This window comes from Myotis lucifugus, unplaced genomic scaffold, assembly GCF_000147115.1.
Source record: "Myotis lucifugus unplaced genomic scaffold, Myoluc2.0 scaffold_1138, whole genome shotgun sequence".
Classification (NCBI taxonomy): domain Eukaryota; kingdom Metazoa; phylum Chordata; class Mammalia; order Chiroptera; family Vespertilionidae; genus Myotis; species Myotis lucifugus.
Window position 1 is genome coordinate 13431 of NW_005872186.1, and position 26681 is coordinate 40111.

The window sequence follows — 26681 nt, forward strand, 5'->3', positions numbered from 1 at the left end:
GCAGCAGCTTCGGGAGCTTTGATCGTTTTCGGAATAATTCCGTATCAAAACCAGATGATTCCACTGAGGTATTTATTATGTTTTTATATGCAAACACACAAACATTATAAAGCCAACAACACTTTTGTAAAGTATAGTAAAACAGAAATATGTTTAAACATAGCCTTCCATGTTTTTGGTGATAAATAAACAAACATTATTACATTAAGTTATAATTCTCTTCTTAAATTCTCGTTCTGCCTTCCCAATGGCCGGTTAGGCTTTTTGGGGAGTTCTCTACTCCCAGCATGCTGCTAGGCACTAATGTGACTCAGTCCCAAGTTTTCTGAGCAGTTCCACCATAAAACAATATATATTTTAAATTTTATTTAAGTTCTAATTCCTTTAATTTAGGAGATGGTTAAATAGCTTAATAGTAAATTTGTTAAGGAAAGCATATGGCTACTCAATTACACTCTCACACTTCTGCCATCGGCACTGAAATATCTCAGAGGTGACCATTCCATACGCATTTGCAAATCATGAACACTTTAAATGTAACTTAAGAAAAGCTGCCTATGTTACTGCATGTGATATATTTGTTTTAAAGCAATAGGTTTCAGATTTTATTCACTTCTTAATTATTCATTCGAACTAGTGTATCTGTATTCTTTGTTTTCTATATAGAATTAGATTCCTTTATTGGATATAATTTCTCAAAATACTTTCTAGATTCTCATATACATCTATCTATAATATTTTAAAATATGTTAATTTCAATAATGGATATTCTAGACAAAAAATGAAAATAAAGTGACACCTTTTATGACTTCATAAATCTCTATTAGTTCTATACATGCATGTGTGTATAATATATACCCTTTTATACATATATATTATACATATCCCCTTTTATACATCTATATATTTATATATATGTGCTTATAGGTAAACTTGTATATAGCTATATTTTCTGTCAACATTTACATAATTGCAAATACTACAGTGTAATATATTTTTACATATAATTATAGATATACTAGATCCCCAGTGCATGAATTCATGCAGGGGTGGGGTCCGGCTGGCATGGCCCCAATAGGCAGATCGAGGCCAGGCCTGTTGGGAGGAGGAGACGGCGGGAGGTTGGCCGGCCAGCCTGCCCCAATCAGGGCCTGATCAGGGATGGGCCAACTGGGGCAAGGGGCCACAGGTGATTGGCCAGCGGGCTCTGCCCCCGATTGGGGTGGGGGGCCGATTGGAGGTGTATATTACATTATAAAATATATTAATTATACTGTCACATTGTCTTATGTTGTGTTATATAGTAATTTCAGAAAAATGCTTTTTATTGCTTATTATCTTGTCTTTTGCAAACAATTCTAACTAGGTGTTTGAGGGGGAGCCTATAAATGAAAGTGGAGAAAAAAATAAAAATTCAAATCATGGAGGAGGTTTAGGCAAAAAAATGAGAGGCATTTCCTGGACCATGAAGAAAAAAGTGGGTAAAAAGTACATCAAAGCCCTTTCTGAGGAAAAGGTAAGTGTACTCTGTTAATCACTTGTATTTTTCTATTAAATTTTTCTTAAAACATTTAGCATGTACTTCTAGATATAGAAATGTTTGTGCTTTATGAAGGACTTCAACATCTATTTCTCCTCAATAATTGTGCTCATAAGTTAGGTGGAAGAAAGTATTATTACTCCCATTTTAATAGAGAAAACTGAAGTTCAAAAAGATCACACGTGTAGTATGTGAGAAACATATGCCATTTATGTTATAGAAAACAGTACTTCATTCCTTTTTATTGACAAATAATATTCCATTTTATAGATAAGTCACAAGTTATCTTTTCATCAGTTGATGGACATTTGGGTTGTTTTCACTTTTTGGCTATTAAATATAATGTATAAATATACTAGAAGCCGGTGCATGAAGTTTATGCATGGGCTGGGGTCCCTCAGTCCGGCCTGCACCCTCTCCAATCTGGGACCCCTCAGGGGATGTTCGACTGCCTCTCACAATCCAGGACCGCTGGCTCCTAACCGCTTGCCTGCCTGCCTGCCTGATCACCTCTAACCACTTCTGCCTGCCTGATCGCCCCTAACCACGTCTGCCTGCCTGCCTAATGGCCCCTACGTCTGCCTGCCTGCCTAATGGCCCCTAACTGCTCCCCTATAAGCATGATTGTCCCTAACTGCTCCCCTGCTTACCTGATCGCCCCTATCTGCCTCTGCCTTGCCCCACACCCGGGACCCTGGCTTCCCTCCCTCTGGCTGGCTGCAGGCACCCAGGACCTGGGCCAGCTTCACCCGGGCCAGCTGCAGCCGCAGGGGACCATGGGCAGGTGGCTTCATCCAGGCCACAGCTGCAGGTGCCCGGGACTGCGGGGTGGGTGGCTTGTCCCTCTCCTGGGCCGCAGCCACAACTGCTGGAGCCCTGTACTGTGGGGCAGGCAGCTTGTCCCTCTCCCAGGCGGCAGGCGCAGCCCCAGCCGCTGGCACCTGGGACCACGGGGTGTGCGGCTTGTCCCTCTCCCGGGCCACAGGTGCAGGCACAGCCGCTGGCGCCAGGGACCATGGGGTGGGCAGCTTGACCCTCTCCCAGGCCGCAGCTTGGCTGGTCCCCATTCCTCCCTCATGAGCTCATTTGTGCCTGGTTGCTCCCCATACCTCTCTCCCCAGGGTTGAGTGCCTGAGCTATTACAGTGTGATGGCATGAGGGCGTGATGACCATTTGCATATTAGCTCTTTATTATATAGGATTTTTGCTAATTTCTGCATGGAAATATTTTTTTTCATTCTCTTAGGCAACTCTGATATTTTGAGAAACTGGAAAACTATTTCCCAAAGCAATTGCATCATTTTACAGTCCCACTAGCAGTGTATAAGGTTTCCAATTTTTTCACATGCTTTTCAACACTTGTCATTGTCTGTCTTTTCTATACTACCCATCCCAATGGGTGTGAAGTAGAATCTCAATGTGGTATTAATTTGCACCTCCTTGAAGACTAATAATATTAAAAATCATTTCATGTGCTTATTAGCCATTTATATATTGTCTTTGTAAAAAGGTTCATTCAAATCTTTTGCCCACTCTTTAATGGGCTTGTCTTTTTAATGGACTTTTAAGCATTTTAAGATATATTCTGGATACAAGTCCTTTATCAGATATCTTACTTGCAATCTCATGCATTTCCTTGCATTCTGTGGATTTTATTTCTGCTTTCTTGATGGTATAATTTGCAGCACACGTGTTTACAATTTTGATGTAGTGCAATGTATCTGTTTTTTCTCTCATCACTTGTGCTTTTAGCATCGTATCTCAGAAACCGTTGTTTAAATTTCAAAAGACTTACTCCTATGTTTCCTTCTAGGAGTTGTTTAGTTGTAGCTGTTAAATTTTTGTGTATAATTCATTAATGTTTCTACATGGTGTGTGGTAGGAATCTAACTTCATTTTTTGGAATGTGTATATCCAGTTGTCCCAACACTTCATTAAAAAGACAATTTTCCCCATTTTACTTATTTTCTTGACACTCGTGTTGAAAACCAATTGATCCTAAATATATGGGTTTATTTCTGGACTCCCAATTCTGTTCCATTAATCTATATGTTTAATCCATTCTCTGTTGAGCCCCTTCAGTAGGACTTCCAAGACAGTTGTCACAATTGGTGTTGACCTCTGTGCTGCCGAGGCCAATTTTCTTTCTTCTTACATTACTTTTCAGATGCATTTCACTTTGTGGTGATTCCATTACATATGAAAGATTCTCTTTCCTTGTTGTTTTTTAGGCATTCTCCTGGCTTTCCTTATTTTCCATAACTTCCCTTATTAGCTCTGCTTTCTTTCCTTGAGCTATAGATTTCCATTAGAGGAGCCCTCACATCCCACCAGAATGGACTCAACCAGTACTCAACTCATCCCACTGGTTCAGTAGTTGGTAGGGAGCTAGCTCCACGCAAACACAGTGGTGGGACAGAGGGGCAACAGCTGGGGCTGTCAGTAAAGAAGGGCACCTCAGCAAGAGGACTGTGGCACATTTCCATGGCCCCCTCGTGTGGTGCCCTGCCTCCAGTCTACTTCTCTTAGATCATATTCTCACACTCTCCTTTCTTGTTGTTTCCCCCTGCATAACCCAAGTTAATTCTGAGTATATTTATTTGGATCTCACTGTTCCTTTTGCTTGAAAAACTGTCTTCAAATATTCACATAAGTTATAGCTTCTCATCATTCAGGTCAACAATGCAGAGCATATATTACCTTATGAAGGAGGTCTCTGGAGGCTGCTCCTTCTAAATTAACTGAACTTCCCCCAACCCTAAGCCCAGTAGCTAATCTCCTAGCATCATCCAGTTTTATGTCCTTTATAGCACTTATTCTCTGATTTTTTCTTGCCTATTATGTTTACACGTGCCTCCCCCAAACAGTACACACACACACACACACACACACACACTGTCTGACACTGAAATGTACCTCATTAGAGCAATAATCCTGTTACCTTGTTCACACTGTATCCCTAGTTCCCCAAACAGTGCCAGGTATTTAGAAACTGTTCTATAAATGTGGGTTGAATGACTGAACAAAAGGTTAAATGAATGGATAAAAACAGAGAATCAAACTGAGTGTAATCAAATGTATATTCTGAAGTTTTATTAATGTTTAGAAATGCTCAAAAATTAGAATTATTAAATTACATTTTGATGAATATTAAGAAATTTTCGGTTTTGTCCAAACTATCTAAATATGGAAAACATTTGAGATGTTTTCAAGCAGATGTAATTTATTCTGAAATTGTCTGTCTTTCTAAATTTATGCAAGATTTGCTTTTCACTTGACTAGGTGGCAAGCATGGTATGAGATTTGTAAAGCTTTGCTTTAAAATTGTGAAGTGTGCATGTTTTATTCATATCTAGTGATCTCATGGGGTGCAAATACTGACATGAAATAACTATGCAGAGTTTAAACTTTTAATGTCAGATCTCAAAGGATTAGTAATAGTGGTAAATAGGGGATAAAGAGCACATACATAAAGAAATAAAAGTCTTTAACAGAAAGAACATAGATGTCAATAATCTAACATTTCTGGTTAAATAATCTTGATACAATATTCATCCTGATTTACAAATTGCACTATTATAATTTTAGTTGAATTCCATAATGAGGAATGTTCTATCTAAAGAATACTATACATTTCTTTGCAAGAAGTGAAATTAAGATTAATGGCACTCATATTTCACATTGATGTATTCCTAAGTCCTTTATTGCTGAACTATATCTTGTTTGTTAAACCAATGTGCACACTCCAGGGAAAGCAATGATCTACCCTAACCTCTGATATGTTTTTCTGAGGATGAGGACGATGGAGAGGATGCCCTTCCGTGTCGGAACAGTGACCCCGTTATTGGGATTCACACAGAGAAGCTCTCCCTCAAAGCCAGCGATTCCATGGATAGTCTCTACAGTGGGTGGAGCTCATCAAGTAAGGCTACAGAATCAGGAACAAGTTCCTGATGGGAGGTCTGGGTTAAGTTAACTAAAAACAACAGACTTGCATCTCTGGGACTGGTTTCTCAAATTAGCAACAAGGTTCCAGCTACTTGATAAGATAAATAGTAAAAAATGTATGATGTGTTGAATTTATAGCATTGCTGTTGTTTAAAATGTTACTTAATATATTAGATAGAATTATGTACTATTTTGAAACTTTTAACACTGTTGTCAGAAGTGTCCTTGGGGATATGCCTCAGAATATCATGTTGGGTAATTAAATCTGCATCCCTAAAATAAAAACATATGCTGGGGAGAACTAGTGTTATATTGAGTCAGTATTTTTAAAATGACTTACAGTTTTCAGATAAATAAAATCCTGTTCTCTGTCTCTTCTTTCCTTCTGTCCTTCTTTCCTCCTCCCTCGCTGCTTCTCTCTCTCTCTCTTTCTTGCTTTTTTTTCCGTCTCTCCCGTGTCCCTTCCTCCTTGCCCCTCCTCTCTTCTCCTGTCTTCTCTCATTTTTTCCTTCCTTTCCATTTTTTTCCTTAAAGAATTCTGGATAAAGCAGGACATTTACGTCAATTCTGACATTTAAGTTCCCCTCCAGCATTAGTGGGTAAAGAGTAAAGTAATATGTAAATATTAAAAAGTAGGAATATCACCAATTGGGTGACAAAAAGAAATCAGCACATGATCGAAAAGAATTTTCTTAAAACATTGGTATATTCCTAAGATCAATCACTCGGGATTCAGTCACATATCCTGCTATAATACTTGGAAACTGCTGCTATTGCAGGGCACTTTACACTGTCTTACATCCCTCTAATCTGGTAAGGGCTTTTAAATGTTTTTGCAGTTTATTTTTCATTTCCTTTTAAATCAGCTGCTTCTGTTATTTGAATTTAGATAGCAAAGACCAGATGTTTCAAATATCCTGAATTTTATTCCTATTTTCCTATTGGCTGTTAAACAGTTATTTTGTTAAAAAAGCAACTGCAGAAACATTTGAAGGCTATATTTTTGCATGTGTGAAATTCAGATATCATTAGTATTCATTTCTGCTGGCAGTTTTAAAATTCTGAAGTGTGATGCTGAATGTGGGAAGAATTTTATTACCTAGAATGTACCAGGAAAAACCAGGGCCCAGGATGGTCATGGAAGGGAGGTGTGGGGAGGCGGTGGCTCACTTAGCTGTTACGTACAACTTACTTCTGTAATTAGAGGAAACTACCCTTCTTCTACACCAGTTCATACACAATATGGAGCATCCCTAAGGGTCTTGACCTTGTTTCCACAATTATTGTTATTCATGGTTGAGAAACTGAGACTGTCAGTCATTGAACTGAGCACCCAAAGGCCCACTGAAGGAGAAAGTGAAGTGACACTGAGAGGGGGACACCAAGAGTGACTTCCACTGGAAAGAATCCTTGCCCCCAGTCACACATCAAAATAGAATCACTTTCCTCTTAATCCCCTGATGTTCAAAGTCATAAAGGAAGAAGACCAAAGAGCAAGGATTTAGAGCAGCTTTAAAAAGTCCAGTTTAGAACATTTTTGAAAGCCATATGTACAAACTTAATTATTTGGCTTGTACAGGGAGTTAAGTTTACACTATCTGCTTCTTTAACAAGTACCCATACTCAAAACACTGTCAAGTCAGCTGATATTTGGGTTAGTGGTTGAGGAAAGAGTGGTCGGATTGGCTGGAGAAAGGTCCGAAGTGGCTCAGAGGACAGAGGTCACTGATGCAGAGTGACTGGGAGGCAGAAACAGGATGGGTCCTTGGAACCTCTGAGGGAGGACGGCATCCGATGTTTCAGCCTTGTCCCTGCTTAGTTGTTCCAGGTGATGGTTCAGAATGTTATGAACTTTCCATGAGAACTGTTAACCTCTGCTTTGCCTTCTTCAGGTGGAATCACAAGCTGTTCAGATGGCACAAGTAACCGGGACAGCTTTCGACTCGATGATGAGGGCCCCTACTCTGGACCATTCTGTGGCCGTGCCAGAGTGCACACCGACTTCACGCCAAGCCCCTATGACACTGACTCTCTCAAAATCAAGGTGTGTGCACACACATCTGCATTCTGTACGGTGTGTCCAGTGCTGGTTGTGTGATCTCTTTCTCAAGGGCAAGCAGTGAGAACTGGGGGGAGGGGATGTGAGTCTGTTCTTCCCAACAGTAGAACTGGAGACCAGATTGCTGTGGCAAGAGTTTAAACATAACATGCCAGGCAGAGTTGGGATCAGTCCTTGGGGCTATTAGCATAAGCTGCTGGGGCTATTAGCATAAGCTGCTGTTATGTAGATAATGCATAATCAAAGCCTATCAGAGAAGAAGGGGTTGTGTACATTTTCCTGAAAGCAGGTGCCCAGCTCTGCCTGATAATTCCTGAAGTGAAAATAATAAAGCAAAGGAGAAGGAGAAAAGGTGGAGATATTAGGCAAGAGTCTAGCAGAGCAAAGGCCTTGGGAACCAGACTTGTCTGGGGCAACTTCAGTACTTAAATTGGTTACTCTGAGTAACCAAACATCTTCCTACCAATGAAATTCCCTCCTGAATTCCCTCTTCTTACTCTTATCCTCTGTATTCATTTTCTATTACTGTGTAACAGATTACCTCAAACTTTGGGGCCTCAAACAACACAGATGTATTATTATCTCATAGTTCTGAAGGTCATAATTGGGGCATGGTTCATCAGCTGAAGGTCTCACTGGGCTGAAATCAGGTGCCAGCTGGAAATGTGATCTTGCCTAAGCTCGGGTCATCCTCCAAGCTCACTGGCTGTGGGCAGAATTCAGTCACTTGTGGTTGTAGGAGTGAATCTCATGCTCTCTTCCTGGAAAGCACCCCGGGTCATCCTCAGCTCCTGGAGGCGGCCGGCCGCGGCCCTCTCTATAACAAGTTCTGCAGGAGAAACACTCAGTCATGCTTCAAACACCTCTATTTTTAAGAGCTCCTACCAGATTAAGTCAGAAACACCCAGATAATTACAAAATTAACTAGTCTGGGACATTAATTACATCTGCATAGTCCCTTCTGTCATGTAACACAACATAATCACAGGGGAGAAATCCATCATTTTCATTATCCTGCTTATACTGAAGGGGAGGGGCTGGTTGCAACAGCACAAATAGAAGAAGGTTTAGTGCTAAAATATTTTATAGATGTCAAATTATTCCTTTTAGTAACACAAAGCGCTATATAGCTAAAAGGACAGAATTTATGAATTTTTATATTGTCAGCACCAAGCCAATGTTAACCAATATTTATAAATTATGAAGTATTGATGTTATCATTTAACATTCAAGGCACACAACTCTTCTCTTTGTCCATCCTGTGGTATCAAACCTGAGCAAGCTCAGTTGGAGGAGGAAGAAAGCATTATTCTCTGCAATTGGCCCCTTAGTCATTTCTTAGTTCCTGTTTTGGGGAAAGGAGGGGAGTAGAAGGGAATAAAAGGAACACATTTTGATTCAGGATAGCTGTTCACCATCCCTACAGTATTGTGACAGTTCACTACCTCTGGTGCTGCCCAAGGTAATGCTTGCAGAAAACTTGTAAGACACAATAAGAATCCCAGTTACCACTGAAAATTGAATACTAATGTTTCCAAAGGGGTCTTATCCAAAATGACATTGAGTCTTTGCTTGGTGACCTTTCCTGGAATGTACAATTTTTACAAGTTTTAAAGATACTAGGAAGGATGCGGCAGAGGGCTGCCATGCTTAGAAACTCCCTTCAGAGCTTCTGGGGATTTTCTGGGACTGGTTAGCTGATCCCATCGAGACTAAGATTTGATGCCCTTATAGTGAAGCAGGAAAGAGCTAGATGAAAGCTCATAGGGTCAGAGAGGCAGACAGTTACAAATCAGAAAGCCCAGATCTTTTAATCATATTGAATTCTACTTCACAAATAAAACCTGTGTTTTAGATGTTAGAATATACATTCACAGAGCAGCAGAAAAAAATATTCTTCGTAGCCGACTAAATGCTTTGTTTATTTAGGGGTAGACCCCTAATATGGCAAAACTATCAGAAACTATAATGTCTTCTCTGGGAAAGAAAGTTATGTCTCAAGAGATAACTATTCTCTTAAATGTAGGCACTGTATTTGCATAGATATCCATTTTCTTTACAAATAATTACCCCTGTGGGGTTTTCTGCTCTTCCAATAACTGGCAGCATGTAACCAGATAGTATCATATGCAAATAAAGAAAAAGACCAATTTCTTTGTCTACCCAATGTGCTTCATTGATACTTCAGCCCAAACTTTGTTGGGGAGCTTGATCTAAGAATTGTCATCTCTAATTAAGTAACAATTTATCCTTAGTGCATACATACTTTTATTATGTATTTGGTATGTACGAAGTTCTGAACACTTTCATTATGTTATATGAATGCAATAATTTAGCTGTGTTTATTTTTTACTGAGGCACAAAATGAATCACAGATTTCTTTATCTCCCTTTTTCTAATATGGGAGCTCCTTCAGGAATGGCAGCTTGAGTTTGGCTACATACATAGTGCTTTGACAGGATGAGTGAAAAGATCATCCTTTTTTAGTTCTGACAACTTAGTCTTGAGTTCTGGTTCTGCCATTAAATTGCTATAAGCTCTTGGGAAGTTATTTAATGTTTGTGTTTATTTTTCTGTAATATTTATAGAAACAATGACACCTTGTATATGTACCTAAGAGGTGTGTTGTGGGTATAAAATGACTTCATTTGTGCAAAAATGTTTTGCAAATTACATTTGGCTCTACAAATAAAAGTTGACAAATTGATATGATACCAAACACAAAAACATGTCATCAAATGCGTGTAGGATATTTTCTTCAACATGTTTTCTTCGTTTTCACTAGTAAATAGTTTCCTTAAACTTTTTTTAAAAAGATATATTTTATTAATTTCAGAGAGGAAGGGAAAGGGGAAAAGAGATATAAACATCAAATATGAGAGAGAATCATTGATCAGCTGCCTCCTGCATGCCCCACCCTGGGGATCAAACCCAAAACCTGAGCATGTGTCCTGACTATGAATCTGACCATGGTCTCCTGGTCCATAGGTCAGTGCTCAACCACTGAGCCACACCAGCTGGGCTTCCTCAAACTTTTAAAAGAAATTTCCTCTTATACTTATTGGTTATCATGGAATCATGCTAGCATAATGCCCTCATTTTTCTATTTTCTATGATTCCATTCTTTCTACAATAGCACCAGAGTTCTCTGAAATTTGATTTGCATATTTCTTTGTCCTCAGAAAGGTGACATCATAGACATCATCTGCAAAACACCAATGGGGATGTGGACAGGAATGTTAAACAATAAGGTGGGAAACTTCAAATTTATTTATGTGGATGTCATCTCAGAAGAGGAATCAGCCCCCAGGAAAATAAAGACACGCCGAAGGAGTGGAAGAGAAAAATCCAAGACCCTGCAGGAATTCTTAGAGAGGATTAACCTTCAGGTTAGCAAACATGTGGCCTATTGGATTTTTGTGGCATATGGACAGAAAAATTAAAGAGACTAGATCAGTGCCTGCACAGAATTGTTAAAAAATACATGACTTACAGCAAAGGGAAATCTATTTTTCAAGCACAGTTCTTATTTCTCCTTTATCACTTTTATTATGGTAGAATGGTTCTTGATATAATATCCTTTGGACTAAACTCTATTGGTACTCAGCAATGACTGTAGAGAAAGTGTAGTGAAAAATAAAAAAAAAATACCTAGGAGAATAAATGACCCAGAGGAAACATCTAAAGGAGAATCATAAAGAAAGTATGAAGAGTGAAAATAAAAATCCAGATGTTATCAATGTAAAGATCTCCACATCTCTACAGGTTGCTAGTGGGAATGGGTTTCTTGTGATATCCCCAGAAAAAGAATTTTCTGAGACTTGCAGGGGAGGACGTGGTATTGTAGAAAGCTTTATTTCTGATCAATTAAACACCTGAGTTTCCAAGGTCCCGTTTTGCTTTGTCCTTCCAAGGAAGTGTTGCAGAAGATCAGAGAAAAACCAAGCAACGCTTTAGAGAAAAGGAGTGACAGTTTATTTATGCCGGCGGACTCAGGGAATAACTTTCCAAATCTGAGGAAAGTAACATGCAGGGGCTTCTCTTTTATATCTTTCTGGAGTCTTTGTCCTGCAATAATGGATTATGCTTCTGGTCCTTTTCGTGGGCCTTGCAAGAACGCCCCCAGGTATTGGGGGTCTCCAGGCCATATCTGATGGTCTGGCCTGGCACCAGCATTAATAACCCTCCCTCCGGGGCAGTGCACTGTTCACAGTTTTATGGCCTCTGTAACAGGTTCTGCAAGACCAGTTTCTGGGAAAGAGGCAGTGACTTAATTATAGGTTATCAAGAATGTACACTGAGCTTGCTGGCATGGATTCAGATTGCTAGCCCCCCCTCCCCCCAAATATCAGGGTTACATTGGAATTAGCCTTTAGCCTCCTCAGAAGAAGTTCATTTTGCTTTTAGTGGGGCTAAAATCAAAGCCAGTATCCCAAGTTTCCATTCTAAGTTGAGACACAGTCTAATCCAGCATCAGGCTAGCTTAGTTTGTGCTCCCAGATACCGTTCATCAGTCCCTTACATGTGGGGTCCACATGGCCGCTGGCTATGTAGGAAACACAGGTTAATGCAAGGAAGCAGGAACAAGAGGGCCGAGAGAGAACATGAACTCCTTTTGTTTAGGGGATTGTATAGTCCCAAATTTTTGCAGGTTTGCAATGGCCCTGCCCTACTCTAGTCAATTCATGGTTCCCCAGGTTTGACTGACAGCCACTTTCCCTGTGACACCCCAATTCACTGTGCATGCACTCATCTTCCGCTTTGTCCAATTCCATCCCCCAATAAGCTGCAAGGAAATGGGCCTGTGGTTCCCTGGGGAGTGTGAAGTTGCAGCTTCCTAGTGAAGCTGCCCAATTAACAGGCCTATAATGTCTGGTCTCCCTTATGCTTCTTTCCTAGTATTAGCAACTAGCTAATTACAACAGTACCAGAAACTTGAAAGAAAAAAATGAAAATGGTATTTTCTTTAGAGCAGAGATCAAAAGCAAGTCAAAGGAAAATAAGTAAATATAACTCTTTTAAAACTAATTTGTTAGGAAATAGTGATCTTAAGCCTGCATAATAATTGCATTAAAAAAAACTGTGTTGTCTATATTTATAATAAAATTATTTTCTCATATATTAACAAAATATCTACCTTGTTAAATAGTGTATATATACAATATACCTAGCCTCACTCAATTTACTGTTTTGCAATCCATTTTAAAAGTTAACACGGTAGTACTTTGATACTTTTTGAAATTCATTAAGGCAATAGCTAATTGAACTTTCCTTAATTGTTTGTCCTGAATTATCTAGTTACAATCTTGTCTGTAGACACACTGCCTACGTCTTCCTACATTACTACTGGTGCCCCAAATTGGGTGCTCCTTGGAAGAAGTACAAGTTTGAATCCTGCTTCCCTATTTGTTTTTATCATGACCTATGAGAAAACCAAGGTCTAAGGAAGTGAAATAACTTAGTCATGAACCCTCAGTTAGTTGGTTATATCAGAATGGGAATTTCTGTTTTCTCTGTCCTAATTCAGTGTTCCTTCTAGGATATTTTTAAAAGAATTGCTACTGGGTTTTTTTGTTGTTTGTTTGTTTGTGGGGGTTTTTTAACATTAAAGGGCTAGTAATAAGCTCTTTCTGATTACCTGAAACTTTCATACTTCCTCTTATTCGATTTTAATAACTAAATAAGGATATTGAAATAATAACCAAATAAAATGGGAGGAATTTTTGAGAAAGTTGAAAAGCATTAAACTTCACTTTGAATTTTTATGCTGTTAGAACAGAGGTTACATAAATAAAATACAGATTTTGAAATCAAAAGCCCAGGAATTTTAAACTAGTATATCTTGATACAAATGATGGACAAGATATATGTGCTGAGAAAAGGAAACAATACTTTTTCCAACCACAGTACTTTTGTAAAGCTTAATAAAACTTTTAATTAAATAGAAAGCCTTGGATTCCTTTGGTTTATAACCAAAATCCTAAGTCCACATATATATATATATATATATATATATATATATATATATATATATATTGATTTCAGAGAGGAAGGGAAAGGAAGAGAGAGACAGAAACATCAATGATGAGAGAGAATCAGCTGTTTCCTGCACACCCTCCACTGGGGATCAAGCCTGCAACTTGGGCCTCACGCCCCCCACCCACCAGAACAGAACCTGGGACCCTTCAGTTGTCAGGCTGACACTCTAACCAGCTAGGGCCTAAGTCCACTTTTAAATTGCATCTATTTCAAATTTATTTTTACCCTACCCCAAGAAATTAATGAAGGTAGCTGTTTTTGCAATCAAGCAAATGAGAGATGTAGATTCAAAAAGATTACTATAATATACTCTATTAAAAGCACTTTGTTGCCCTAACCGGTTTTGCTCAGTGGATAGAGCATTAGCCTGCGGACTGAAGGGTCCCAGGTTCGATTCTGGTCAAGGGCATGTACCTTGGTTGCAGGCACATCCCCAGTAAGGGGGTGTGCAGGAGGCAGCTGATCGATGTTTCTCTCTCATCGATGTTTCTAACTCTCTATCCCTCTCCCTTCCTCTCTGTAAAAAATCAATAAAATATATTTTTTTAAAAAGCACTTTGTTTATAAACTTAAGGCACTCTAGTTTTGTCAATCTAGCAATTTGAGAAGTGAAAAAGTGCCAAATAGGATGAATGATCCAGCTATTTAATTGTTCCATTATCTAGCATTGTATACTGTAAGGTAATTATTTCTTCTCTATGTTTGTCCTTCCAGAATGTCAGAATTATACCTCCAACTCTTTTAAATGCCCTAGAGTTTATATGTGGAAAACTAGTACAAGTAAAATAAAGTTAAGCAAAAGTTTTATTGGCTTCCATAAGCATTTCTACACTTTCTATAAATCTACAGAGAATTAAAAGTATTTAAATCCAACTAGCTCATATTATACATAATTTTTCTCCCACACAGGAATACTCATCAACACTTTTGCTCAATGGTTATGAGACCCTAGAAGATTTAAAGGATATAAAAGAGAGTCATCTCATTGAATTAAACATTAAAAACCCAGAAGACAGGAAGAGATTACTATCAGCTGCTGAAAATCTCCTTGATGAAGAAAGTAAGTTTGCACACCTAGTTTTCTCCCTAGCTGATAATAACAGTTTAATGTCAATAGTGAAATCATTAAAAACAAAGGCCCAATTTAATTTGCCGAGAATCATATAAAGCATTCTTTCCCATAAAATAAGTGTATTCTTATACATTTGTAAACAACAACTCTGATCAAATATATAATTAGAAAGAGGTCTTTTTTTTTCCTTTTGGACTCAGAAAATGAAAGGTCTTTTCTGGGTCCCTCATTTAGATTCTGCAGTTATTAATTTACATGCAAGTGCATGTCTGCATTCCCAAAGGCTGGAGCAGATAGAGGCAAACATTTAGTGGCAGCATGAGCCATTAGTGAGAAATGTCATAAGTGGCTCCTGCAGAACAGCCCAGAGCTTGGCTCCAAACTAACGAACCTCATGCCACACAAGATTCATTTTATTACCATATAGTCGCATCTTGTATGTGTTCATACTGTTCTTTCAACATGTTAAAATAGCTTGCAAAAATATTCAGCACTCCATGGTATTATCTGAGATGGCTCTGGGTGTTTGTGAGTATAAACTGAAGATGGAGGAATATATGCAGATTTACTTGTGCCAGAAACTGGCTATACCAACTGGGTTTGTAGAGATAGGTTAGCTTTTGCTTTTACAATTGCTCAGTCTGAACACTCTTCTTACTAAATCTGGTCAGGCTCCCAGAACCCTGAGTTCAGAACATGCCAAGCTCTGCAAGGAATATTTTGTTAGAAAAAAGGAAAGAAGTACCTAATTTTAAAGATGAAGAATAACTTAGATCATCTAATCCAATCTTCTCTTGCAAAAGTAATAATAATAATAAGCATTAACTACTTTTTTAACATGTTCTGAGTACAATTTTGAACCAGGTTCTTCACATTTATTGCCTTCTGCAATGTTCTCCATAACTCTGTAAGATAGTACTGCCCCCATTTTATAATGAGAAATTGAGAAGATAAGGAACTTGTCCAAGCTCACATACCTAGCAAATTGGAAAACTAGGACCAGTGTTTGTGATGCGGTGCTATACTTTCTAACACTACAAATAACAGCCCAGAGTAAGGAGGAAAGGTGTGCTTAGGACCCAGGCCTCCTGGCTGTCCCTTTGTGGGCTTCCCTACATCCTCTCTCTTATATCCCCCCAAATGGGCATATTTGCACAGCACATATTTATAAATACTGGCCTGTTATCTAAAAGGAATTCATTTTTTTAAGAAATTGTACCTTTACTTTTTTTTTACTTGCTGTCTTGAGTTTGCATAGATCTTCATCCTTTTCAAAAAGCTTTCAAATGCATGACTAATTTGAAACCTGCAGAATTGATTTCACCCTTAGGCCTATGTGCTTATGTGCATTCTTTGAAGTTGTGGAAGCTAGGAGATGCAAAGAGAGGGGATAGGGTCACAGGGGCAGACAAAGATCAAACTTAAGTAGCCAGTGTACTCAACAGTCGAAGCCCAAACAGAACTGATCAGCTTAAATTGATGTAGCAGTATCTTTCATGTAAATGAGGCAGTTTTTTGTCACATCTTGTCATTTTAAAATATGTCTCCTCTGTAAGCAATATTAGGCTAAGAAACAGATTCTGTAGATTTTTTGTAATTGATAATGTTCACTATCATTGTCAATACTCTTCAAACTAATTTGACATTGAAGTAGAGGGAAGGAGAAGACAGTATTTTTTGGACACTTGCACAAAATTGCTTTTCTTCTACAATGACATCCATGTAGGTATTTTGTCAATTTTGCAGATAAGAAAATATTTCAGAGATGAACTTCAAAGAGGCCGGACAGCTAGATAAGTAGCAAAGCTAGGGTTTCAATCAAAGGCAATATGCTATAAAAACCCACATTTTTCCTTCCACATAGGCAAATTGATAAATATGAAAACAACAACGAATATTTAAAACTTAAAATTACTACTACTTTCCAATTTTTTCAGCAGCTTAAGTTCAGTTTTCTATCTCAAAAAGTGGAAGCTAGTATTTAAATGAGAATGGAAACCTTATAACAGCCTGACTCCCTGAAAGGTGGGAGCTGCTGTGGTTGCACTGCAACAAGATTTGTGAATAGAAGGGGCCTTAGAGCCCCCAATTAGCCGGCTTTCAGCTGTAGAGCAGTTTTCAGCGAGGACCCACAGAGGGAAGATCAGCCCAGTACCAAATGCTTGGGCCACTTGCAGTGTCCACTTCCAATTTTTCATTCCAACTCCCTTATCACCCATCTACTTTCTCTGTTAACAACAAAAAACATATAATGATTTATCTTACCCAAATTCTTCCTTTGTAACATGAAGGAAGTAAAACTAGAGTAGGTGTCTTTCTCAAGGTCATGTATCTAGAACCCATCTACTAAATCCAGATATTAGAAACACATACTGCTATACCCTGAACTCTGAAAACAAAGCACAATATCTCCAAAGCATGATGTGAAATGCAATGTTTGCTATAAAAAAGTACAAATCCTCCAAATTATTTCCCTTGTAAAACTTTGGAAAATGGTACTTGAAGGTCACTAGAAGTTGATCATTTAATAATAGCCAGTAATGTACAAACATACATACACTGAGCCCAATTCTGGGAGATGAAAAATGGAAAAAATGCAGATTCAACGAGTGTTTGTTGTAAACACACAGCACAGGGATTTTTCTTATTTTAATCTTACGGTCAAAAGTACTATTAGAATATACATGTCAAAAAGATGCATATTGCATATTAGGCTATACTGACTGAAAGCTATTTATCTTACATGAAACTTCTTTGCTCAAGAAATAAAGAAGAATGACTTCTATTTGTTGATAAGATGTTGAGTTCTGATGATTCGGCACCATGCTGCTATGTGCTTATTTTTATCTATTCTCTACTCTGTGAATCATATCTCCTACAACCATGCTAAAGATTAAATGTACAACCTTCATGTACCTTCAGTGATAAAGACCTTGAATATATGGTTTTAATAAAACTAAGACAAATACATGTCACAGGTTAAAAATAGTTAGCTTTTTGTATGTGTGTGGAAGAATGGGGTATGCAAATTTGCCAGGATTTTACGTATGTATTTTATTCTGATCATTGAATAATGTCAGTTTGGGAACGTCAATAAATTTCTAGTTTAGAGCTTCATTCTTTCTTAGGTTGGGAATTGGAATGTTTTGCTTTGCTAACCATTCAATATAAAAACTGAGCAGAGTGGGCACCTATTTTGAGGACAAGAATAAAAACTTTGAGATAATGTAGAAAGACCACAGTCCCATATGAGCCTTTAACATATCTAGAGAAACCAAGAGAATGGGGGTTGGGGCAGGAACAAAAACAGAAAACTAACACTTAAAGCAAGCACTTTTCCTTTTCTCTTTAGGCCAAAAGAGATAGCATTGTGTCCTCTTTGACTTTGAAGATATAAACAAAATTAAACTTTGTAGATTACTGCTTGACAGGAGGTAGAGATGCTTCTCCATCAGGCCTTTGGAAGGGCTGGCAAGTGGTGCTAGAGCTGATCACAGGGTTACCTCTGGAGGAGAACAATTTGGGGCTCTGCAGTCCCAGCAAGACTGGCACAGGGATATTCTGAACTCACTCCTGTGCTGCATTAGAACTGAGCAGATCAGGTCACGGGCTCTCAGCTGGGAATCCAGATCAGGTTAGAAGGAGAAGAAAAATCAGGGTGAGACGGCTCTTAAAGGAGCAAAAAAGCAGAATCTGTTTATTTTGTGCACATTAGGGTTTCTCTATTCATCATCTGAATTTTAAAATGGTCTGTTCACTTAGAATAAATATTCCCAGCCAGTGAAAAAGAGTAAAGAATATATGTGTGTGAGTGTTTGTGTGTGCATTGTTCCCTAAACACAACCTTCAAGACCCCTTTGCCTTGCTGAGAAATGTCTCTTTAGAATAAGTTAATTGTTGTTAATAGTAAATATTTTCTCTTTATTCTGAACTTATTCTTTTCCCACATTTAGAAACACTTTGATGTGTCTTAAAAGTGTGTCTATGAGAATGTGTACTGTTGTCCTGGGGGGAAATGGGTGATGGAAATATCTTGTCTTCCCTTTAGCACAGGGATAATTAAATTTTAAAATAAAAAACAACTTAGTAACTGAATAAACAAACTGTATCAGCATCTGTGTATATTGTAGATACCTGCAAACTTTATTTGTAGTGCTCAGTGAGGAGGAAGGGGGAAGGGTGGATTGTGTGACAGGCTGTTGGCACCAGCTGTGGTCACAGCAGCCCTCATTGCTCAACTATCCCCAGTTGTGCCTTCCTGTCTGCCTACCTGCCCAAAATGATGCAGGGCAAATGGCAAGGCCCAGCCAGGAGCCTGGAACATGAGCTGCCAGCAGGGGAGACTTGTAGTTATGCCAAGGAGCAGTCCAGCAGTTGGCCTGATAGCGTGCCAGGGCAGGCTGGTGCTCTAGCCCCTGACATGTGTACCTGGTGTTTCCAACCCTCTTGCCATATGATTTCAATCTAGAGTCAAGAAACATACATACAACTTAAAAAAATAAGATATGCTAACCATCCATATATACAGAGTAGAGCAGGCATGTAGGCATTTTCCTATTCTGTGTTTATAAATATGCCTTTCATATTTGTTTCTAGTCATAGCTATTTGGCCTTATATTAATTTTGACAATTTAATTTCTTCAGATTTGGGGAGGGGGTTTATTCCTAAGATTTAATTTATAATTTATAATAGATGCCATGTTTTATGTAATACAATAAACACAAATCAGTCAAATGAAATATAAACATTTATACTCTTCTACCAGAGAACAATTCTGAGAGAAGGGAGTTCATAGGATTTCATGTCAGTCACCTAGGAAACTTGTACTGCCTGTGCGTGCAGGGCACTCCTGTTCTTGTTAGATTGCACTGTGATTGTGTGCTGGGCATGGCTTTGTGATGATTACCCTGGCCAAACAAGACTGAATCCTCTGTTACCATGTGCCTTCCCGATGTCCCCAATTCTGTGCTTGCATTAAGAGGATTGTTAACAATGCCTGTAGAATTAATAAATGTTGAGTGCAGGAGTAAAGAGATTTTCAAATAGTAAGCAAGACTTTTTTTGGTTATAATACTTAAAGTCCCCCACAACCCCACAGCATACATAAAAGTTTTTGTAACAGGCAGGAAAGAGTTGGTGTGCATTGTCAAGATTTGTTTTATGCATGTGTTAACCATGTGTGCATGTGTCCATGATAAAATGTAAATGAGTACTTTCTAGAGGGCAATAATGTAAAACCTATCAAAGTTTAAAATGTGCATACTTTTATTTTATACCCAGGAATTCAGTTCTAGGAGTTTGTTTGGTTAATTTAACCTCAACATACAAATACATAAAATACTAATTAAACTACTAATAGTTTTAGTTTAAAACTAAAATAAACTTCTATCATTAATTCTTTTAAATAAATTAGGATATATACAAACAATAAAGCAGTAAGAAGATGTTAAGATAATGAAATGCATACTGACATAAAAGATGTTTAAAGCATATTGAATTGTAAAAGCGATTTCTCGATCAGAAATATGCAGGACATTCATGTTTTTGTGAAATAATAATAACTTTTAAAACAAAGAAATTAGGTTAATTTTTACCATATCAAGTAAATAGGATTAATTTAACCTATAAGAAATATAAACTTGATTTCCCAAGGTCCCTAATTAAGCAATATAAAATTATAGTTTTTAAAATTACTTGATCATTATCAAAATAATCAGTCCAATATGGGTGTGCATGGCTGGGCACTGTGGCAGCCGAGTGGTGCCGCCCGAGTTGGTGCCCAGTGATTGTGATCTTTAGTGAGCGTCCCTCTAGGTTCTTACTGAAGCAGTCAGCACAGTGCAAGTGGAGGCTGCTGTGGGTGTGAGTGAAAACATTTCCTTTTCTGCACACATGTCGATAGAGGGTAGACTATGATGCTGGGCTAAAAAGAAATATGTGCGAACAAAAGGAGAGTCACTTCAGCTCCATATTCTCTCATAGCTTCAGGAAAACAACAGAAACTGGTTGGTTGTCCATAAAGGGATTCCTGTTTTTCATTTGTTCTTGATTTTTCAAAGGGCATGTTAATATTCAAATGAAATGAATACCAAATATTCATTATAATTAAAAAAAATTGAAGTGTTTAAGTGATTTAAGGATGTGCTTAAGATGAAATTGAAATTACTAAGAGTTGTGCCATATTGTCTACTGAATATTCCTCCCTGGACAGCACCTCCTTTGGACAGATAAACACAGCTATAGTTACCTGGAGAATGACTGAGTTTTGGTGTGAATGACTCAAGTGTGACTACAACATGAGGTTGAGGTTTGGAGCCACCCTAAGATGCATATCCCTGTTTTCCTCTATAGAGATGGCACCAGGAGAGAGAATTCAGAGCTGAATTCAACAAAATTCCTTATTTGATCTTCTTTAGTTCATATTTCCTTTAATTAATCTAAAAATCACATTCTTTTTATTTAAAAAAATGTTTATTAGGTACTTTTGTTGGCCAGGCATCTTCCTATGTTCTCTAGATCATGTTATTTCATAGTACTTGCCCCAAAGAACTAGAGGCTTCAGACCTAAGGCAAACAACAAAGTAAAGTCAGTATCTAAATATTTGAATAAGAAACCTGGAAAGTCAAACAAAAATTACATTTTTAGTGAATCCTTAACTTTCTCAATGTGAATATTGGACAGATTTCTTTCCTTAAGGTTTGAAAACTTTTTACCATAATTAGGACCTAGTTTGATTTCCTTAAAGTTTTCTTCACTTCTAGTATAATTGAGATGCCTATACTTAATTAATTAAGTGTCACAACTCCGATATAATTATTTCATGAATAATTGTATTAGCTATCATTTGTTTTAATCACCATGCCGCTTTGTATTGCCATTGATGACTATCTTAAAATATTGATGAGGATAAAATATTTTAATATTCAAATTAGTACCTCATGACAAAATATTATCTAAATATTTTTTTCTTATAATTATGTTTTCCTTTTTATTACATAGAGTACAGAACAGTTTGGGGATGTTTCCCTGACTTCCTATTATACCTGCTGTTAGCTCAAAGCAAAAAGGACATCTTTTTCAAATTATTTAATAATTTCCAATATACTCAGATTTGAAAATGTATAGCCTTTAGAATGTTTGAAAACCATTCAGGGGCTTTATAGTAAAAATGTATCATTTTAATTTTTATTAAAACTAGGGGCCCAATGCACAAAATTTGTGCAAGAGTAGGCCTTCCTTCCTCCGGCTGCTGGCACTGACTTCCCTCTGGCACCCAGGCTTCCCTCCGGCCACCAGCAGGCACCAAAGACCTGGGCTTCCCTTGCAGCCCCGGCTTCATCCGGAAGGTCATCTGGTCTAATTAGCATATTATGCTTTTATTATTATAGATAGAATATAAAACATTGTAGATGATCTGAGGAGGATAGAGGAAATATATCTAAAACTTTAATTCTTTCATTTGTAAATTATATGCATATGTCTATGTGTTTACATAACGTTTATAACAGAATACATAAATTAGAAATACTGAAATAAAGTATTAGAAATAAATTAACAAATCACAAACATTTTGGTATAAAACAGATGCACTCAGACATCCTATGGCAAGTGTGTAATTTTGGAAGAAAACTGTTTCTTATTCCAATGTTACTTGCCTGGTTAGCTCAGATGATTGGAGCATAGGACAAAACTGATGAAGGTTATAGTTTCAATTTGTAGGTAGGTCAGTTAGCTTTACACTGTTTCATGGTCACATGGAGGGGCTAAATGACTTAGAAAGGAAATGTGGGTGCAGTGCTGTGAATTCATCCCCTCTGCTGGGAAAACCACCCACAGCTCCAGTGCTAGGTTTGTGCCAATCCCAAAGTCATTAGTGTCAGGATGAAAAAAAAAAAGAAAAACCAAAGAGGAAATCCTGACCCTCACAATACAAAAATTTAATGCTATGTAGCTCTCATTTCATTTCCATAATATAATATAATGACCTGCCTTTTCTTTTTATAGTTATAGTTGAGGGGCTCCAGCTGATCACCTGCCTGAAATTATTGCAGGCCTGGTGGGAAGCATTTGAGGAAGCATAGTCATGTTTTCATTTCACTAGGAAATCATTTAGCAAATTACTGCTGTTCTGTAAATTACTGTGCTGCATGACTTTCATACTGAGAAACTATTTCCTTTTTCTATAAAAATTGCAGATAAAAGATTACCACAATAAATAATCTGTATTTAAAATAAACCAATTTCTAGAATTTAGAGAATGTGACACACGGTTTCTCATATGGGAATATAAACAAATACATTTTTATTACTAATATTAAAAATATATCCTCTGTTAAAGTCAGATTTTCACTTATTTTGTTTGTTACCCTTTGAGATGATACATAAAGGTTTCTGAGGGTAAAATAATAAGCTAAGTACTTATTTTTAAAGGAAAATAGCTAATTTTGGAAATCATACTACTTTAAGCCTAAGTTTTATCTTTAAGAGAACCCCACAGTCAGTAATCAACCTAAATAGAACATGGTATTGAGAGCAGTTTTTATTGTGTCAAGTCTTGTGTAGATGTCAGTCTGAAGGGAAGTAACTCAGTAATTTTAATTTTGCGATGAAGTGATAGGCTCTAATATAATCTAGGGAAATAGCCTCACAACCATTCTAAGAGGATCACATTCTAAATATGGTGATCATGGCTGATGTGGCAGAAAGCTCACACCAGGCCTCACTCCTCTGGTCTTTTCCAGAGACCCTCGGATCGTGGAATTCAGACCTGGCTCATCCACTTCAGTGGCAATAAAGATAGACAAGCAGAGGCAGGGAGACATCTCTTCCTCAGAGAATGAGGTCTCACTTTCAGACCTGCTTTTTCACACACACAAAAAAAGGGCTTGGAAACAAAAGTGAAACAGAGTCTCATAAAGACTAAGTAGATTTTCCCAAACTTAAAGGTTGTTAAGACTAATAAAGAAAAAATGCTTCATGGTAGCTAAAATTTTAAAATAATTATAATAGGTGCATATTGAAATTAAAGCTCCTTATACCTAGAACCAGCTATAACATCACTGGATTTAAATATCTGATAATTGAATCTGTAATTAAAGTTGTGGCAAACCTGGAGAAAATTCAGAAAATGACATAAATTTGGTTTCATTGTTGCAAATAAAACCTTGGAGGAAAAAGTTAAAAGGACTGTTATGATTCATTTTGAAGATGAGTATAGTTAAGAAATTATATTTATTATTTTTTTCAGACTTTCTCAATCTGTGTTCCTCATCTAAACTAAAGAATACTGAAAATAATTTAAGTGACTTTTCAATTCCTCCATGGATCGGACATAACTACTATTATTCTGAATACATTGAAGAGAAGTTTACCCATTACATATAACGCTGCCTTAGGGCGCCAGGGCTCAATTCTCACTCACAATGGAGGTTGATAACAAGTGGATACACAGTGAACCATAAGCTAATGTCAGCAAGATATCTATAGCCTAAAAAATGCATTTATAAAGCAGATGTGTAGACTAGAATAAAGGGTGAATTTCTTAAAGATAAATTACTTAGCATTATATGAGTCTATTGAGGAAAATTACACAATATCCTTCTCCCAAAGATTTTGAAGGTGGGATTTATAGTTCTTCTGGCAAGAATGGGAGGAAGTATGTAGCATCTGAAGGCAGAGGTCTTGAAAAGTATGCTTCGTTCTTCCGGTTTGGGCTATTCAAATGGTCACAATGGGGGAGCCCTGAGGTTAGAAGGGGGAAGAACAGAACATGCTGTGGGCTAAGAGCATCGCCTCTGTGAGGAACTCACTGTAATAATGCAGAGAATTACCCGTTCACTGGTGTCAAGAAAGGGAAAGAAACAATCCTCACAGTCACAGAAAGAATGCTGATGCTGAAGAATTCTTGAGAAAAAGTAAATCTTTATAGGGCTACTTAGGTTCTTTAGAAATACCTTTTGTTACATCTCTAATATTAATTTTTTCCTAACATATAATTCCAGTTGAATCTAGAATACAGATTTGATGACACATTACCAATATGAACATAAACAATTGTTATTCAGAACTACAAAGATATGGAAGACAAACTAAATAAAGCAGACTCTATGGTGGTAGCTTACTACCTAAAGCAACCTGATTTCTATGTCTATTTTTCTATGAATGCACACATAGGAAAATCCTGAATACTCTGTTCTTTTATTAGTATATTTTTAAAATTATATTCAATATTATTTTGTACAAGTTTCAGGTGTACATCATAGTGGTTAGATAATCATATACTATACAAAGTGTCCCCCTGATATTTCCAGTACCCATCTTGCAGCATACATAGTTATCATATCATTGACTATATTTTCTATGCTGTATTTTACATCCCCATGAATATTTTTGAATACTGTATGTTTTATGAGTTAAATTCTAAGTAACTGAAGTCCCACTTTATTGGCCATAGTGATCTTTTATTCATTAATCCACATTATCATGATTCAAAATCGCTCACAAAGATCACTATTAATGTGGACTCTACATTTAAACTTCACAAATGACTTTTTCTAATGTTACTTTAAGGAGTATTTGGACAAGGAATCAGTCACACTGTGGATACAATCTGCTTTCTTTGGCAACATTAATGTAAAATGCGAGTCCATATTGATCTTTGCTTATGCAGGCAGTTCACAAGAATTCCATGACATTGCAGGAGAGCAACAGTGGTTTGCTCACTTTGTCTTCTAAGAAAACAGTGGTTTGAATATTTGAGTGTAAATACCTTTTTTATAATAAACAAACATATCATTTACTTACAGAAGTTCCCATTGTAATCAAGTCCAGGTTGGAACAGTTAAAATAGCTCAAAGATGAATGAGTACATGAATAAAACTTTTCTTAGATCTGCGTAACTGCTGCCCTCTTTTCCATTTACAGCTATTCAAGAGCAAGAAAATGAATCTGTGCCACGATCCGTAAGCCCAGACATCTCCTTAAATAAGTCACAGCTAGATGACTGTCCACGGGACTCTGGTTGTTACATCTCATCGGAAAATTCTGATAATAGCAAAGAAGACCTGGAGTCTGAAAATCTGTCGGACATGGTACAGAAGATGACTATCGCAGAAACAAGTGACTGAACACATTCTCAACTCTATACCCACATCTGCATCCCGTGTAACTCTTCCAGAGCTAAAAGGTCAAATAGGAAAGAAAGAGAGTATTTGAAAATAACAATCTAAAGTTAAGATGTTTTATTCTGAATTATTTTACATAAAAGTTTATATCTCTAACATTTCCAATTACTGTAAATAATATGTATATTTATTATTTTAAATACTGCATGTTAATATTTCACATGAGTATATTAGAAAAGGTGTAATATAAGTCTTTAGTATGTGTGACATAAGTTTTATTTTGCAAGTGCAAAATGATAAATTCTGCAAAATCCCCTCATTTCTTCATACCTGCCAGTTTTGAATTTGTGTCTATTACTCAAGCAGTGGAGCCTGTGTCTGTTTAACCAATTATCCAAGCAGTATTTACACTCATTTTTATACCTACTAGAAAGTACAAGTTAATATTGGAGACATTTGATCCACAGTGTTTTCATTGTTTTTTGTTGATTTCTTCACTGTTACATGGTATAAAAGTATAGACAATATACTGTTAGCTCTGATTTAGTGAAATAAATTGTAATAATTGCACAGATGTTTCACCTTTAAGTGTAAATACTTTAATTTTTGAAATGCCCTAATTTTAAAAATAAAATGAACTGTGTGTATTTGGTATTTTCCAGATTAGTGTTACTTTCATATTAGGCATTTTCATATTAGACATTCAGACAAAATATCTCCTACCAGACAAGGTTTTATAGTCAGTCCTCACTATATATATCTTATATAATAAAAGCTTAATATGCTAAATGTCTGGTCATCCAGTCATCCATTCAACCAATCAAAGCGTAATATGCTAATGATATGCTAAGGCTGCTCTACCGCTAGCTATGATGTACATTGACCACTAGGGGGCAGA

The 26681-nt window shown here is 37.2% G+C and overlaps 1 protein-coding gene across 1 annotated transcript; it reads left to right on the plus strand.

Annotated features, from left to right (window-relative positions):
- On the plus strand, nt 1–26437 carry SAMSN1 (SAM domain, SH3 domain and nuclear localization signals 1). The gene is made up of 7 exons (XM_006107366.3): nt 1–68; nt 1367–1516; nt 5333–5462; nt 7381–7532; nt 10730–10936; nt 14496–14646; nt 25584–26437. The coding sequence occupies exons 2-7, from the start codon at nt 1445–1447 to the stop codon at nt 25784–25786; spliced, it is 915 nt and encodes a 304-aa protein (XP_006107428.1). The 5' UTR covers nt 1–68; nt 1367–1444; the 3' UTR covers nt 25787–26437.
- Nucleotides 26438–26681: the final 244 nt, after the last annotated feature.

Bases quoted from the DNA above. Each gene is read 5' to 3' on its own strand.
- SAMSN1 (XM_006107366.3), top strand. From the start codon at position 1,445: ATGAGAGGCATTTCCTGGACCATGAAGAAAAAAGTGGGTAAAAAGTAC. The intron at 10,937-14,495 runs GTTAGCAAACAT...TCTCCCACACAG, and splicing joins TAGAGAGGATTAACCTTCAG to GAATACTCATCAACACTTTT. The intron at 14,647-25,583 runs GTAAGTTTGCAC...TTCCATTTACAG, and splicing joins AAATCTCCTTGATGAAGAAA to CTATTCAAGAGCAAGAAAAT.